Here is a 19,321-nt window from a genome sequence, read left to right on the forward strand (position 1 = left end):
GAACAGTGGCCAGCGGGGGGGGGGGGGGGGTCCGATAAGCCGAATTGTCAGCTGAAAAGGTCGTGTATCCCCCGTCGTCAGATGTAATTTGCGTAAACGGCCACCATAGATTCCCAAATTACTTCTCGTTCATTTCAATGGTTTTAAGGGCCTGGATAATTGTACACACACAATGCAGATTAGCTGATTGTTATGTACATGTGGAGATGATTACCGTGTGCGTATCGGTTGGTTGCTGAAGGGTTAGGGTAAGAGTGGTGTGTGTGTGTACGCATCGCTTTTTTGTATTGTGGTGTGTGTGCACCAAAAGTCTGTTAAAGCTATAAGGGGGATCTTTGTTTTTGTGTAAATATATGGGGAGCGGTGACGCAGTGGTTAGCACACTAACACTAACCACCGCGCACCCTGCGACGTGAGTTATTTTTTTTTCTGCACACGGCCAATACCATTGACGATTATCTGAGCCGGTGCTAAAACTCCCCAAGGTTGCCTCAGTCACAAATTAGTTCCTGGTGTGGTGTATAAACATCGCCAGTGGGGAGACAAAGGCTGCCGGGCGTGGGCTGGCCATCCACTCCCTCGTGTGCCGTGTTGCCTTCAAAGGTGCTCACTAACAACACTTGCCACGAAAGTCTGTTAAGGCTATGCGTGGAATCTTTGTCTTTGCCTTGACGTCTATGAGTGTAGGCCTACGGGATTGGGTGGAAGGGTCATGAAAAGAGTCGTGTGTTTGTGTAGCCTGTATAAATGTATGGAGGTGTGTATAACGATGTGTGTGTGTGTGATGTCTGTGTGCGTGTAGGCCTATGGGATTGTGTGGAAGGCCATCGACCGCACGACTGAGGAAGTGGTCGCCATCAAGAAAATTTTCGACGCATTCCGCAACCGTACGGACGCACAGGCAAGCCGAATCACCGCACAACCGCAGCGTCGCCAGCCAGGGGCAATCCGCTATTGGATGAAGGCTTCCCCAAGCCGACGCCACCACCTCTCGCGCTATTGCGATGCCACAACTTAGTAAACCTGCAACGTTGACCCAACGTTGACCTAACGTTCCATTTTCACTGGGAATCCACCTCGCACCTGCAACTGGATTATCGCAAACCCAAAGAGCTTCAATTCCATTTCTCTTCAACTCTTCCATTTATAACAAGATTGTCTCAAACTTGCTTATCTGTAATTTGATTATCCGACGATCTCCAACTCACTTATCAAAAAACAGATGATAAGAGACTCTATTATGCAAAACTGAATGATATGATTTGCCGTAAAGTCCTATTCCAACTTGATTCATGAGCTCAGCCATCTGAAATTCATTCCGCTACTGAATAATCTGAGACTCAATTATTTGCAATTCGGTATCGAAAACTCGATTTTGAAATATTTGATTTGTCAATACTCAGTCATTTGAAATTCAATTATTTGTCACTCAATTTTCCTAACACTCGATTTCCCCCATCATTGATTAGGAACGTGATTATCTGTGGTATGAATATTGAAAACTCGATTACTGGCGACTGCGTTACCAAAATCTAAAGTTTTACAATTGATCAAAGGTAAAATCTGCAGGCTTTAATTTGCAGCTGGGTTTCTCCGGCTCGGCATACAACATCCAGTTTACCCCTCGCTACAGCTGTGACTTATAGACATTCCTACTCCACCCTACCAGCGACTGGATTAAATATTATTTTCAGAATTTAAGCCCCGATTATGAGAAAGTTCACAAATAACTGGTAACTCACATTTGAAACCTGAACACAAAATGAGATTTGATAATAATTTTGGTCAATTTGTAATGGATAAAGTATGGTGGTATGAGTGTTTAGAGATGTGCGTATCTGTAAGGTGGCGTGTGTAGAATGTATGTTGTGTATATTTTTAATCATGCGTGCACGTGCGCGTGTGTGGCTTTATTTTTCTTTCCAGAGAACATTTCGAGAAGTCATGTTTTTAAAGGTGAGCTACTTTAAAGTGTTTTTTTTTCATCGTAACTATCATCATCCCTGTTATCATGGTAATCATCATTTCATCGTTGTGATCATCAGTTTCACCCTAATCATCATTGATATTCTCATCATATCATCATTAGTATTATTATTATCAGCATCATCATCCCTCCAAAGCCAACAGTGGTCATCTTATAGATAGCCTGGTCTTTCTCATGAGAATGTGGAATGTCCACCACTGGCTCATTTCTTGCAACAGAGCTGAGCACTGCTCCGCACCCATTTGAGCTTCGGTTTTGAACGACCAATTAATTAGTTATATATATTTCGGTTATGCTGATGCACAAGCACAATTAATAATTTTAAAAAAACGTATTAGTTATAATAGGTGACATTTCGAACAATGGCCCTTCTTACACGGTACGAATTTTGGTGACTTAATTATGATTCTTCAACTCTAAGATTCGCAATCGATGACTTTCCTCGGTCTCCCTGTCACCAGGAGTTTGACCACCCCAACATCGTGAAGCTCAAGAACATCATCCGGGCGGACAACGACCGTGACATCTATCTCATCTTCGAGTTCATGGGTTCGTCCCTCGTGACTCCACAACCTCCTCCTGCTCCGCCTGCCGCAATGACAAAGCTCCGCACCCTCCCACCGCCCCTGCCCCCTGGTGTAGCCTACACAGACTTTCGGGCCAAGTGCTGCTAGCGAGCTCTCTTTTATGAAGACCGGCCCAGCCCACGACATTTACACACCACGCCAGGAGCTGATTTGAGGCCGAGTCGAACCCATGCACCGGTTCAGATGTTTGCCACTGATGTTAGCCAAGGGCAGTATTCAAACTCGGGTCGCACAGACGCTGCATGTATACTCCCACAAGCACAACGAAGATGCAACTCGCACCGAGCACGGCTGCCTTCGTCTCCCCAGAGCGGAAGTTTTACACACCACACCAGGTGTTAATTTAATGCCGATTCGACCTAGGGGAAGACCAGGGTCAGTTCAAATTGTCATCACTGATCCTCGGCCGTAAGCAGGAACTTGGATCACGCACCAGGTGTGTAGCGCAGTGCGCTGACCACTACATTACCTCTCCACCAGACTACTCGCCCTACCATTTGCACATGGCAACACTCTCGTGCCTGGGATTGAATCTCCCGGACTGTGACCAATCTTGATGGATCTCACGAGCTCAGCCCGATTTGTAGAACTTTGTAGATACCCAGGGCGCAAGGTTCAGTGTGGGCGTCTCACTTTCTGGGAGCTTCATGCAATCCGAGTGTGAGATTAAATTATGATTTCTCACGGACTCCTTCTCATGCGATCATTCCAGTGGCCTAGTAACTACATTGTCAGTTCAGGGGATGCGGCAATCGGTCAGGTGCATTCATTCCCTACCATCGTCAGTCAGATAGCCACTTCCCCTGCATTAAATTTCGTTTCCATTCCTTTTAATTCATCTGCGCATCCTTAAATTATCCTGTATTCATTCCCGACCATCAGCTGTCGGATTGTCAATTCCACCGCTTTCAATTTTCCTTTCGTTCCATTCCGTTCGTCTGTACATCCTTCAATTATCCTGCTTCCCCTACCATCATCCATCAGATTGTCAATTCCCTTGCATTCATTCCCGTCCACCCCTTCTGTCTGTCTGTTCGTAAATTCACCTGCATTTATTTTTTCAGTTTAACAGGTAGGCTTTTGCGACCAATATTATCCATAAGAAAAGGTTTTTTGGGTTGGATCACGTAAATTTTGTCGTTAAACCCGCCACAGCCAATTAGTAAGGGTTGTTACATAAACAAAACGTGCCAATTAGTTACTGGTTGAACACATCAGCGTATTGGAGAATAAACCTACAACATTTGCAATTCGCGTATGACGTTTCGCTGTGTGATTACAACCAGCCTCGTCAACTTTGAGTTCATGGGTTAGTCCCTCGTGACTCCGCAAGTCTTGCATTAATCAATTAATTAATTCGTCCTTCCCATCCGCGTGTCACTGCAGACACGGACCTGCACGCCGTGATCAGGAAGGGGCGCATCCTCAAGGACATCCACAAGCGCTATATCATGTACCAGCTGCTCAAGGCCACCAAGTACATCCACTCCGGCAACGTCATCCACCGCGACCACAAGGTCTCGTGGCGCACCTAGCCTGGCGCGGGAGTCACGGCGACATCGCCCGCCGTTGAATCGGAGCCAGGGTGGCTGCTCTTGTTGTTGCCGTCTTTGACGTTGTGCGTGCGCGCGCGTGCATGCATGCGTTGCTCGCTAAAAGCACACGCCCGGAAAAGTCTGTTTGAGGCTATATAGGGGATCTTCGTCTTTGTGGCAGAGCGCTAGTGTGTAGCGTTCAGCGCGCTGAGCTACGAACCTAGTGACGCCAGGTCGATTCCCGCTCACGGCTAACACCAAGTGACGAATATCTGAACCGGTCCTGGGCCTCCCCTAGTTCGACTCAGCCTCAAATGAGTACCTGGTGCGGCGTGTAAACATCGCCATAGGGGATACAACGACAGTCGGGCGTGGTGCTGCCCTCTCTCGTGTGCCTTGCCGGCCTTCATAGGTGTTCGCTTGCGGCACTTTCCCCAACAGTCTATTCCAGGCTATATTTGTGTGGGTGAGTGAGTGCGTGAGTAGGTGGGTGAGTGGGTTGGTATGCGAGTGGGTAAGTGAACGGGTGAGCAGGCGGGCGGGCGCGTTGGCGCGCAAAGTGAACAGGTAGTGGGTGAACAGGTGAGTGAGCGTGCGTGCGGGTGTGCAGCCAGACGCCTTTCCTCCTTTCGCCCTCCCTCAACGCCGTAGAGAGTCCGCTCTCTCAAGCCGTCCCGTTGGGTCACGGAGGCGCGGCGTTTCAAGCGTAACTCGCCGGTGCCGCAAGCGTAACTCGCCGGTGCCGTGTGCCCTCCGCAGCCGTCGAACGTGCTGCTGAACAGCGAGTGCGTGGTGAAGGTGTGCGACTTTGGGCTCGCTCGCTCCGTCGGACCGCTCGCCATGGAGGGCGGCGCGGGCAGCAGCGGCGTCGGAGGAGGAGGAGGAGGAAGAGGAGGAGTGAGGGGCGACCCGGCGCTCACCGAATGCGTCGCCACGCGCTGGTACCGCGCGCCCGAGATTCTGCTCTCAACGCCCAGGTGAGACGGGGCACGCGCGAACGCACGCACGCACGCACGCGCGTTGGTCTTGCCGCGGAGGAGGCGGTACAGCAAGCGTGGACTCCAGCTGTGCAACGCGGACGGGATAGAGTGCGGCCCCTTTCGCACGCTGTCCGTCTTGTGCGGGTGCTCCGGTTTCCTCCTGTGACGCAAAACACTCATTAATTGGGTGCCACGGTGGCGAGATGTTAACTACCTCGCCTGGTGTACAGGAGGTTGAGGGTTCCATCCCGACCCGGACGCCTGCTGCTGTATGTTTGGAGTTTACGGTGTCTCTCTCTCTCTCTGTGGTCGCGTGGATTTTTCTCCGGGTCCTCCGGTTGTTCCCTCCACATTTGGAATCAACATCACCCACGCGTTTAGAGTGTTTGGGTGCAATAAATTTCCACGCGATAAGCCACTTCGTGAAAGCTATCATTTGTGGCCATGTCGCTTCTGAAAAACAGCTGTGTAGCTCAGTGCGCCTTACGTGGTAAAAAAAAATAGTTCAGTTTTAGTTTAATTGGTCAATGACACCTTAATATATAGAGGACCGCATGGCTGGTCTCCTCCGCTCGTATTTTATTCGTCCTCCTGGTGCCTCTGAGTCGTCCTCTCTCTGCGAGGGCGAGCGAATAGCTGTGCGGCTCTTTCCAAGTTTAAATAATTGAATGCGCAGCGTGTGCGATATGAGCCTAATGGGTCTGTCTATATTCAAGTAAGTTTGAAATCTCCCTAATTGATCGAGCAGAACACATTTTTTGGCGATGCTGCTGCTGCTGCTGCGTTGGCAGTGGTCCATACGCAAAATAACAAATCAACACATTCGGGGCAGTGTCAGCAATACTTGACCACTACAGTCGTACAAAAAAACACATCTATAATAGGCGACGTTTCGGGCAATGCCCCACCCCCACGTAACGTAGAGAATCCGGAGAGGTACAATTGTTGATTTTTTTTTTACTTCTTCTTGAATATAAAAACAAATGAAGGAGGCATCATTCCACGATGGAGCCGTTTCATGCTTCTGCACATTCCCTGCTATGAGAGAGATCAATCACAAGACAGTGACATTGACAGATAAAAGAGCAGCTGACAAGAAGAAGCATGCGGAGGTGAATGCTTGGAATTGCACCGAGACACGGGGTGAATGCGCGTGTGTGTAGTGTGTTTGTGTGTGTGTGTATGTATGTAGGTGCTCGCTCACAGCACTTGCCCCAACAGTCTGTTAAGGCTACACGGGGAGATCTTTGTCTTTGTGTAACTGCATTAAGTTCGATTCCCGCTCACGGCCAACTTCGGCGATGGATGTATGAACCGGTCCAGGGCGCTCCCTAAGGTCGACTCAGCCTTAAATGGGAACCGTAGCTCGATGCGGTGTGTTAAACATCAGGCACTGGGGGAGACAAAGGTGGCCGTGCGTGGCGTTAGCCACTCCAACCCCCATCGCGTGCCGTGCTAGCATTCATAGGTGCCGGATAAGAGCACTTGCCCTAACAGCCAGTGTAGGCTGCACGGGGGATCTTTGCCTGTGTGTCTGTGTGTGTGTGCATCTGTATCATGTATGACCACGTGTGCGTACGTGATTCTGCGTGTTAAGTATAACTGTTATTTGCGTATCTCTATGTATGCACACGCAAAGTTTGTTTGCTATGTGTTTATGTGTATATGTATGTATGTATGCGTAATATGTATCTGTGTTGTAAGTATGACTGTGTGTGTGTATCTCTGTATGGACGTGTATCTGTTTTCTATGTGTTTGTGTGTATGTGTATCTGTGTATGCCTCTGTTGTATGTGTATGTGTGTGCGTATCTCTATGTATGCACGTGTATGTTTGTTATGTGTGTGTGTGTGATGTGTAATAATAACACTTTAATAACCCTAGCAACTCGCTTGTGTGTTTACATAGCGACCGCCAGAAACACGCGTGAGTGCGTGAGAGTGGCGACGCCTCTCTGACAATCACCATCATCACCAGCCACCCTCACCAGTAGTGCAGCTACTACCACCACCACCACTGGCACCACTATAGTACTATTACTACTGTCATCACGACAGTACTACTACCACCACCACTGTCACCACTATAGTACTATTACTACTGTCATCACGACAGTACTACTACCACCACCACTGTCACCACTATAGTACTATTACTACTGTCATCACGACAGTACTATAGCTACTGTCATCACTATAGTACTATAGCTACTGTCATCACTACAGTACTACTACCACTGTCATCACTATAGTACTACTGTCATCACTACAGTACTACTACCACCACCACTGTCACCACTATAGTACTATAGCTACTGTCATCACGACAGTACTACTACCACCACCACTGTCATCACTATAGTACTATTACTACTGTCATCACTATAGTACTACTACCACCACCACTGTCACCACTATAGTACTACTGATACTGTCATCACGACAGTACTACTACTACTACTGTCATCACTATAGTACTACTACCACCACCACTGTCATCACTATATTACTATTACTACAGTCATCACGACAGTACTATTACTACTGTCATCACGACAGTACTACTACCACCACCACTGTCATCACTATAGTACTATTACTACTGTCATCACTATAGTACTACTACCACCACAACTGTCATCACTATAGTACTATTACTACTGTCATCACGACAGTACTATTACTACTGTCATCACGACAGTACTATTACTACTGTTATCACGACAGTACTACTACCACCACCACTGTCATCACTATAGTACTATTACTACTGTCATCACTATAGTACTATTGCTACTGTTATCACTACAGTACTATTGCTACTGTCATCACTATAGTAGTATTACTACTGTCATCACTATAGTACTATTTCTACTGTCATCACTATAGTAGTATAACTACTGTCATCACTATAGTACTATAGCTACTGTCATCACTACAGTACTATAGCTACTGTCATTACTACAGTACTATTGCTACTGTCATCACTATAGTACTATTACTACTGTCACCACTACAGTGCTATTGCTACTGTTACCACTACAGTACTATTGCTACTGTTACCACTACAGTACTATTGCTACTGTCACCACTACGGTACTATTTCTACTGTCATCACTACAGTACTATTGCTACTGTCATCACTACAGTACTATTGCTACTGTTACCACTACAGTACTATTGCTACTGTCATCACTACAGTACTATTGCTACTGTTATCACTACAGTAATATTGATACTGTTACCACTGCAGTACTATTTCTACTGTTATCACTACAGTACTATTGCTACTGTCACCATCCAGCACCACTGCTACTGTCACCACTGTAGTCTTACTGCTGCCATTACTACAATACTACTTTCATCATTGCAGTACTACTGGCATTACTACAGTAATACTATAACTACAGTACTATCATCGCTACATTGCTACTACTATCATTACTACGGTATTGCTACTGTCATCACTGCAGTGCTGCTACTAACATTACTACAGTACCACGACTGGCATTACTGCAGTACGGATGCTGTCATCACTGCAGTATTACTGTCATCACTGCCGTGTTTCAAATCTGCCTTGTGCTCGCGAATACGGTCTGATATATGACGTTTCGTTTCCCCAATATAACAGTCCCCACACGTGCAACTCAGTTTGTAGACTCCAGGGTAAACTGTAAGTCAGGGATGACATCCTTTACGGATGGGATCAGATCACGGATTTTGTGTACTGTACTGAATCGGACCTGGATCTTGTGTTTGTTTAAGATTTTGGGAATCTTTTTGGTAACGCCTGCTATGTATGGTAACGTGATGGTTTTGATCGGAGTCTCAGGGGGTTGTTTCTCGATGGTTGGAGAGACAGCTTTTTGGATAATACGGTCTGTATATCCATTCATCTTAAGGGTCCGGTATACATGTTCCAATTCACTGGCCAGGTGGTGTTGGTAGGAAATGCAGTGGGCCCTATGGTGTAGTGTTTTGTGCCGGATGTTGGTGGGAATCAGGTTTTAGATAGGAATCTGTGTGGGTGGCCTTTCTGTAGACAATGTCACAAAGAGCCTTTGGGCCTCCTCTCAAACAGACCACCCAAGAATGGTAGCTTGCCATCATTCTCCACTTCCATGGTGAATTTGACGGACGGGTGTATGGAGTTAATGTGGTCGAGAAATTGGTTAAATGCTGGCCGGCCATGTGGCCAAATGACGAAAGTGTCATCCACATATCTCTTCCACAGGGAAGGACGCAGGGTGGATGTCTGGATGGCGTCTGTTTCAAATTTCTCCATTAAAACATTGGCTATCACTGGTGACAAGGGGGGACCCATGGGGGTACCCTAATTTTGTTTGTAGAAAGTACCATTCCAGGTGAAGTACGTGTTGGTCAGGCAGTGCCTAACTAGCGCAGGGACTTCAGGGTTCAGTCCATGTTGGACTAAGTCTTCAATTATTGCTATGGTGACAGGCACTGGGACCTTGGTGAAAAGAGAGCCCACATCAAAGCTGGCGAGGATATCATCAGGGGACAGTGAAATGCCCTTGATTATAGAGACAAAGTGAGTTGAATTAAGTACTGCTGAAGTGGTCTTGCCAGTAAAGGGAAGCAAAATATCCGATAGGAAACGGGCCAGTTTGTAGGTAGGTGAGTTGATCGTGGACACGATGGGCCGCAGTGGGGCACCTTCTTTATGGATCTTGGGAAGACCATAGAATCTGGGTGGTCTAGCAGCCAAGGGTTTCAGGGAGAGCCGTTTGACTGGTTCGATTAGAGAAGTCGAACTGGTAATGATCTTGTTGGTTGTTGTAGTTAAGATGTTAGTAGGGTCTCTATTGATTTTGGAGTAGCTGCCATCATTGAGTAGGCCCTGGATTTTGTTGTTGTATGTGGTTGTATCCATGATGACAGTGGCATTGCCCTTGTCGGCCGAGAGGATGACAATATCATCCCTCTTTTTCAAATTTGCGAGTTCAGAACGCTCGTCTTTGCTGATGTTGCAAATGGGTTTCTTAGCATTTTTGAGGATAGTGGCAATTTCAGCTCTAGCAACGTCTGTTTGGATGTGTCCCAAGCCTTTGAGGGCTACATCGACCTGGGAGATTATATCCTCCACTGGGATATGTTTAGGGGTAACTGCGAAATTCAATCCTTTAGCTAGTACCGATTTTGGATTGTCAGCAATTGGAATGCTACTCTGATTGATAACAATATTGTTAACATCTAACTTTTGAATGTGTGGGTCTGGTTTCTTCCTTGACAAGAGGTTGAATTTAGCGATCAAGTTAGCTTTACATTTGGTTGACAATGAATTAGCAGAGGAGACAGTCATGTTGTCAACATGGTCCCAATCGGGAGGGGAATTTTTTTTCTGTTAACATTACGTGTGATTGTAAGAGAATCTTGTCTAAATTATCGAGTTCAAATCGGAGCAATCTTAGTCTCTCTGAGATTAGTGATAGGCCAGCTTCAAACAAAATCCGTTCAGCGTTCGGTGAAGAGACAGCAGCAGAAGTGAGTGTGAATGCGCTGGGTATTACCTTGTTGTCGCGGCATCTCTTGAGGAAGGTTAGCGACTCGATTAGCTGTGACTTCTTGTCCCGTTGTCTGTTAAAAGCTCTTACAGATAAGTGGAATTTCTCCCCGTAGAGACGGTTAATTCTAAATTTGAAGTTTTCGTGACTGCAAGGATCCATACTCTTTGGTTCTTTCGGTAAAGTATTTCATCACTACAGTACTACTGCTTCTGTCACCACTACAGTACTACTGTCATCACTACAGTACTACTGTCATCACTACAATACTACTGTCATCACTACAGTACTACTGCTTCTGTCACCACTACAGTACTACTGTCATCACTACAGTACTACTGTCATCACTGCAGTACTACTGTAATCACTACAGTACTACTGTCATCACTACAGTACTACTGTCATCACTACAGTACTACTGCTTCTGTCATCACTACAGTACTACTGTCATCACTACAGTACTACTGCCATCACTACAGTATGACTGTCATCACTGCAGTACTACTGTCATCACTACAGTACTACTGTCATCACTACAGTACTACTGCTTCTGTCATCACTACAGTACTACTGTCATCACTACAGTACTACTGTCATCATACAGTATGACTGCTTCTGTCATCACTGCAGTGCTACTGTCATCACTACAATACTACTGTCATCACTACAGTACTGCCATCACTACAGTACTTCTGTCATCACTACAGTACTACTGTCATCACTGCAGTATGACTGCTTCTGTCATCACTACGGTACTACTGTCATCACTACAGTACTACTGTCATCACTACAGTACTACTGCTTCTGTCATCACTGCAGTACTACTGTCATCACTACAGTACTACTGTCATCACTACAGTATGACTGTCATCACTACGGTGCTACTGTCATCACTGCAGTATGACTGCTTCTGTCATCACTACGGTACTACTGTCATCACTACAGTACTACTGTCATCACTACAGTACTACTGCTTCTGTCATCACTGCAGTACTACTGTCATCACTACAGTACTACTGTCATCACTACAGTACTACTGTCATCACTACGGTGCTACTGTCATCACTGCAGTATGACTGCTTCTGTCATCACTACGATGTTTCTGTCATCACTACAGTACTACTGTCATCACTGCAGTACTTCTGTCATCACTACAGTATGACTGCTTCTGTCATCACTACAGTACTACTGTCATCACTACAGTATGACTGCTTCTGTCATCACTACAGTACTACTGTCATCACTGCTGTATGACTGCTTCTGTCATCACTACGGTACTACTGTCATCACTACAGTACTACTGTCATCACTACAGTACTACTGCTTCTGTCATCACTACAGTACTACTGTCATCACTACAGTACTACTGTCATCACTACAGTACTACTGCTTCTGTCATCACTACAGTACTACTGTCATCACTACAGTACTACTGGCATCACTACAGTACTACTGTCATCACTACAGTACTACTGTTTCTTTCATCACTACAGTACTACTGTCATCACTACAGTACTACTGTCATCACTACAGTATGACTGTCATCACTACAGTACTGCCATCACTACAGTACTTCTGTCATCACTACAGTGCTACTGTCATCACTGCAGTATGACTGCTTCTGTCATCACTACGGTACTACTGTCATCACTACAGTACTACTGTCATCACTACAGTACTACTGCTTCTGTCATCACTGCAGTACTACTGTCATCACTACAGTACTTCTGTCATCACTACGGTGCTACTGTCATCACTGCAGTATGACTGCTTCTGTCATCACTACGATGTTTCTGTCATCACTACAGTACTACTGTCATCACTACAGTACTACTGTCATCACTGCAGTACTTCTGTCATCACTACAGTATGACTGCTTCTGTCATCACTACAGTACTACTGTCATCACTACAGTATGACTGCTTCTGTCATCACTACAGTACTACTGTCATCACTACGGTGCTACTGTCATCACTACAGTATGACTGCTTCTGTCATCACTACAGTACTACTGTCATCACTACAGTACTACTGTCATCACTACAGTATGACTGCTTCTGTCATCACTGCAGTACTACTGTCATCACTACAGTACTACTGTCATCACTACAGTACTACTGTCATCACTACGGTGCTACTGTCATCACTACAGTACTACTGTCATCACTACAGTACTACTGTCATCACTACAGTACTACTGTCATCACTACAGTACTACTGTCATCACTACAGTATGACTGCTTCTGTCATCACTACAGTACTACTGTCATCACTGCTGTATGACTGCTTCTGTCATCACTACGGTACTACTGTCATCACTACAGTACTACTGTCATCACTACAGTACTACTGCTTCTGTCATCACTACAGTACTACTGTCATCACTACAGTACTACTGTCATCACTACAGTACTACTGTCATCACTACAGTACTACTGCTTCTGTCATCACTACAGTACTACTGTCATCACTACAGTACTACTGCTTCTGTCATCACTACAGTACTACTGTCATCACTACAGTGCTACTGTCATCACTGCAGTATGACTGCTTCTGTCATCACAACGGTGTTACTGTCATCACTACAGTACTACTGTCATCACTGCAGTACTTGTGTCATCACTACAGTATGACTGCTTCTGTCATCACGACAGTACTACTGTCATCACTACAGTACTACTGTCATCACTACAGTAATACTGTCATCACAACAGTAATACTGCTTCTGTCATCACTACAGTACTACTGTCATCACTACAGTACTACTGCTTCTGTCATCACTACAGTACTACTGCTATCACTGCAGTACTACTGTCATCACTACAGTACTACTGTCATCACTACAGTATGACTGCGGCTGCCATCACTACAGTACTACTGTCATCACTACAGTATGACTGTCATCACTGAAGTATGACTGCTTCTGTCATCACTACAGTACTACTGTCATCACTACAGTACTACTGTCATCACTACAGTATGACTGCTTCTGTCATCACTACGGTACTACTGTCATCACTACAGTACTACTGTCATCACTACAGTACTACTGCTTCTGTCATCACTGCAGTACTACTGTCATCACTACAGTACTACTGTCATCACTACAGTATGACTGTCATCACTACGGTGCTACTGTCATCACTGCAGTATGACTGCTTCTGTCATCACTACGGTACTACTGTCATCACTACAGTACTACTGTCATCACTACAGTACTACTGCTTCTGTCATCACTGCAGTACTACTGTCATCACTACAGTACTACTGTCATCACTACAGTACTACTGTCATCACTACGGTGCTACTGTCATCACTGCAGTATGACTGCTTCTGTCATCACTACGATGTTTCTGTCATCACTACAGTACTACTGTCATCACTGCAGTACTTCTGTCATCACTACAGTATGACTGCTTCTGTCATCACTACAGTACTACTGTCATCACTACAGTATGACTGCTTCTGTCATCACTACAGTACTACTGTCATCACTGCTGTATGACTGCTTCTGTCATCACTACGGTACTACTGTCATCACTACAGTACTACTGTCATCACTACAGTACTACTGCTTCTGTCATCACTACAGTACTACTGTCATCACTACAGTACTACTGTCATCACTACAGTACTACTGCTTCTGTCATCACTACAGTACTACTGTCATCACTACAGTACTACTGGCATCACTACAGTACTACTGTCATCACTACAGTACTACTGTTTCTTTCATCACTACAGTACTACTGTCATCACTACAGTACTACTGTCATCACTACAGTATGACTGTCATCACTACAGTACTGCCATCACTACAGTACTTCTGTCATCACTACAGTGCTACTGTCATCACTGCAGTATGACTGCTTCTGTCATCACTACGGTACTACTGTCATCACTACAGTACTACTGTCATCACTACAGTACTACTGCTTCTGTCATCACTGCAGTACTACTGTCATCACTACAGTACTTCTGTCATCACTACGGTGCTACTGTCATCACTGCAGTATGACTGCTTCTGTCATCACTACGATGTTTCTGTCATCACTACAGTACTACTGTCATCACTACAGTACTACTGTCATCACTGCAGTACTTCTGTCATCACTACAGTATGACTGCTTCTGTCATCACTACAGTACTACTGTCATCACTACAGTATGACTGCTTCTGTCATCACTACAGTACTACTGTCATCACTACGGTGCTACTGTCATCACTACAGTATGACTGCTTCTGTCATCACTACAGTACTACTGTCATCACTACAGTACTACTGTCATCACTACAGTATGACTGCTTCTGTCATCACTGCAGTACTACTGTCATCACTACAGTACTACTGTCATCACTACAGTACTACTGTCATCACTACGGTGCTACTGTCATCACTACAGTACTACTGTCATCACTACAGTACTACTGTCATCACTACAGTACTACTGTCATCACTACAGTACTACTGTCATCACTACAGTATGACTGCTTCTGTCATCACTACAGTACTACTGTCATCACTGCTGTATGACTGCTTCTGTCATCACTACGGTACTACTGTCATCACTACAGTACTACTGTCATCACTACAGTACTACTGCTTCTGTCATCACTACAGTACTACTGTCATCACTACAGTACTACTGTCATCACTACAGTACTACTGTCATCACTACAGTACTACTGCTTCTGTCATCACTACAGTACTACTGTCATCACTACAGTACTACTGCTTCTGTCATCACTACAGTACTACTGTCATCACTACAGTGCTACTGTCATCACTGCAGTATGACTGCTTCTGTCATCACAACGGTACTACTGTCATCACTACAGTACTACTGTCATCACTGCAGTACTTCTGTCATCACTACAGTATGACTGCTTCTGTCATCACGACAGTACTACTGTCATCACTACAGTACTACTGTCATCACTACAGTAATACTGTCATCACAACAGTAATACTGCTTCTGTCATCACTACAGTACTACTGTCATCACTACAGTACTACTGCTTCTGTCATCACTACAGTACTACTGCTATCACTGCAGTACTACTGTCATCACTACAGTACTACTGTCATCACTACAGTATGACTGCGGCTGCCATCACTACAGTACTACTGTCATCACTACAGTATGACTGTCATCACTGAAGTATGACTGCTTCTGTCATCACTACAGTACTACTGTCATCACTACAGTACTACTGTCATCACTACAGTGTGACTGCTTCTGTCATCACTACAGTACTACTGTCATCACTACAGTACTACTGTCATCACTACAGTGTGACTGCTTCTGTCATCACTACAGTACTACTGTCATCACTACAGTACTACTGTCATCACTACAGTACTACTGTCATCACTACAGTATGACTGCTTCTGTCATCACTACAGTACTACTGTCATCACTACAGTACTACTGTCATCACTGCTGTATGACTGCTTCTGTCATCACTACGGTACTACTGTCATCACTACGGTACTACTGTCATCACTACAGTACTACTGTCATCACTGCTGTATGACTGCTTCTGTCATCACTACAGTACTACTGTCATCACTACAGTACTACTGTCATCACTGCTGTATGACTGCTTCTGTCATCACTACGGTACTACTGTCATCACTACGGTACTACTGTCATCACTACAGTATGACTGTCATCACTGAAGTATGACTGCTTCTGTCATTACTACAGTACTACTGTCATCACTACAGTACTACTGTCATCACTACAGTATGACTGCTTCTGTCATCACTACAGTACTACTGTCATCACTACAGTACTACTGTCATCACTGCTGTATGACTGCTTCTGTCATCACTACGGTACTACTGTCATCACTACAGTACTACTGTCATCACTACAGTACTACTGTCATCACTACGGTGCTACTGAGGTCATCACGGCAGCGATACTACGGGCAGCACTACTGCTGCCATACCTGTCAACCCCTTATCACCTTACTACAGACCAAATCTGACCTCATTGGTCACCCCGCGCCCCTTGTAAATCTCAACGTTCATCCTACAAAGTCCCATCACGAGGGGAGAAACACTAACAAATAGACACAAAAACACACACATTTGTGCCCGTATTGATAACGGCTGTACGCCGTATGGACCTGCAAACTCAAGTTCCCTGTACAAGAATACGGGCTAAGCCGTTGGGGTTGACATCTGTGTTGTGTTATACGCGCACACACACACACGCAGGTTTGTGCTTCTGCGATCACTGCAGCCCTGTCATCACACACCTCCGCTTAAGCGCGCTTGGGTACGTACGGCGCGAAAGAAATTCACCATACACACAATCGCTACGGCACTGCCGTCCTTACTTCAGTACTGACATAACTTACAAAACCACACCTACAGTCGTCGTTGCTCTCACCACTGCCCATCAAGAATAACGTGCAAAGCCGATCTATTGTCAATCCACTGCTGGATGAAAGCCTCCCGAGGACGTGTCCAGTCGTGGGGGGGTGGGGGGGTGGGGGGTTGTTTGACCATACTTCACCGCGCTGGTCGGTGCACGTTGGCAAAGGTGAGGATCCGTGGTCGGTTCGGAATATCACTCGCCGTCGATGTTAGCCGTGGCCGGGTATCGAACTCAGGTGGCCGGGTTCGTAGCGCAGTGGACCACTGACGGGGTTTGTGCAGCGCGCTGCGTTACGAACCCCACCGTCGGCGATTATTCTGAAGCGGCCTCCCCCTAGGTCGACTCAGCCGCAAAGGAGTACCTGGTGCGGTGTGCGTAGATAAAAAAAAATCGCCACTGGGGGGAGACAAAGGCGGTTCGGGCGTGGTGTTGGCCAACCCACGCCCTCGTGTGCCACAGTGCCGGTGGCCTTCATAGGCGCTGCTCACTCGCAAACAGCACTTGTCCCAGCAGTCTGTGTCAGCAGGGGTCACACGGGGTCACACGGGGGGGAATCTTCCAATTTCCTATTCTGCCTAACGCTGTGGCTTCTGTGCCAGGCTAGGTCCACCGTTAAGGCTACCGGGTCAAGTGTGCGAAGGCTCTCGCTGCTGGCAGGAGGTTACGCGTTGAGAGCCCAGGTGCCATGGGTTGACTGACTGAGATGCACCAGCTCTGTATAACCCCCCTTAACGCTGTGTGTAAACTAAACCCGGGCCCTATCGCTCCACACGAAGCTCCCGAGTCTTCTCCTCTTGTCACAGCGATGCCTTCGCTTCTCTATGCTTGCGAAACGTAGACACACACCTCCCCCCACCGCCGCCGCCGCCGCTTCCCCTCTCAATTCGCAAATCTGAACCATCCACGTGGGCCCACCCACGATCCAACCTGGCTTTCACCAGGCTGGATCGTGCGAGGAGCTCACGGATCATTGAAAGATCTGGACACGGTCCCATCAGTGAGGCTGCGTTGGCCGGGTTCATGTTGCCCGCATGGCCTCCTGTTTGGCCGGATAAGAGAGAGGGGGGGGGGGGGCGGCGGGTTGCTCAAGGGAGACGAAACGGGCTGGAGGAGAAGAACGGAGGGCCGATGGCGGTAACGAGGAGGATGTTGAGCTGAGTGGACTTGCCGATGACCGGTGCCAGCGGTCTCTCTCAAGGTCGTCGACTGGGCAGTAGTTGGAGGCGGTCGCCCTTCAACAACGGCGGCGGGCGGGGGGGCAGAGGAGGCGACGTTCACAGCAGCGAGCGGAACGCCGGGCGGCTAAAATTCAGCAAGTTGGCAGAGCAAGGGGGGTATACAGAGCTGGTGCATCTCAGTCAGTCAACCCATGGCACCTGGGGTCTCAACGCGTAACCTCCTGCCAGCAGCGAGAGCCTTCGCACACTTGACCCGGTAGCCTTAACGGCGGACCTAGCCTGGCACAAGCGCTGTGGCGACGTCACCACCACGCTGGTTTGTGTTTGTACGCGGGGAGTGGTGGCGCAGCGGTTAGCGCACTGCTCTCCGAACCCGAAAGTGCCCGATTTTTATTTCGGCTCGCGACCAATAACCGTGGCGAATATGCGAACAGGTCCTGGCCCTCCGTTAGGTTAACTCAGCCTTAAATGAGTACCGTACCTGGCACGGCGCGTAAACGTCACACACGGGAAGACAAAGGCGGCTGGACCGTGGTGCTGGCCACAACCCGCCCTCGTGCGCCGTGCCCGGCCTTGATAGGTACTCACTCACAGCACTTGCCCCGGACAGCCTGGCTATGGCTATTCGGGGGACCTTTGTCTTTGTGTATAATAATAAATACATTGAGCCCATTGTTAATCCACCGCTGTTTGACCATCCGTACTTCAGTGTTGGTTGTGGCAAAAGTGCGAGAGGAGGAGGAGGTTGGGGGGGGGGGGCATTAGGAGCTATTTGGTTTGGTTCGAGCTCATCACTCGCCACCGACGTTAGCCGTGTGACCAGGAATTGACCTCGGGGCTACCGGGTTCATAGCGCAGCGTGCGAAGCACTCCACCAACCCCCGCTCCCTGTATCCGCAAGGGTTGTGTTTAAAGTTTGTGGGTTAGTACGTTTGTGACTTTGTGTGTGTGTGTGCGTCAATTGCCACGTGCACGCTCACGGACATTCCTATGTGTGACTCTGTAACGTGTGTTCGGATGTGAAGGGGGGTGGGTCGGTAGTGCAGTGGTGAATAGCCGAACTGGTCTTGGGCCTCCCCTAGATCGACTCAGCCTTAAATGCGTACCGAGTGTGGTGTGTAAACATCAGGCACCGGGG

The 19,321-nt window shown here is 46.9% G+C and overlaps 1 protein-coding gene across 2 annotated transcripts in view; it reads left to right on the forward strand.

The window, feature by feature from the left end:
* LOC116951605 (extracellular signal-regulated kinase 2-like) overlaps nucleotides 1-19,321 on the forward strand; it is a 118,109-nt gene that overhangs the window by 14,801 nt on the left and 83,987 nt on the right. For both annotated transcript variants that reach the window (XM_032970368.2, XM_032970369.2), the window contains exons 3-7: nucleotides 803-901; nucleotides 1,927-1,956; nucleotides 2,449-2,536; nucleotides 3,961-4,091; nucleotides 4,869-5,086. In XM_032970368.2, coding sequence (XP_032826259.2) covers nucleotides 803-901; nucleotides 1,927-1,956; nucleotides 2,449-2,536; nucleotides 3,961-4,091; nucleotides 4,869-5,086 — 566 coding nt within the window. The remainder of the gene's footprint in view (nucleotides 1-802; nucleotides 902-1,926; nucleotides 1,957-2,448; nucleotides 2,537-3,960; nucleotides 4,092-4,868; nucleotides 5,087-19,321) is intronic.

Source organism: Petromyzon marinus, chromosome 43 (genome assembly GCF_048934315.1).
Source record: "Petromyzon marinus isolate PM22_M1 ecotype Great Lakes invasive population chromosome 43, UKy_Petmar_22M1.pri1.0, whole genome shotgun sequence".
In the NCBI taxonomy this organism is placed as follows: domain Eukaryota; kingdom Metazoa; phylum Chordata; class Hyperoartia; order Petromyzontiformes; family Petromyzontidae; genus Petromyzon; species Petromyzon marinus.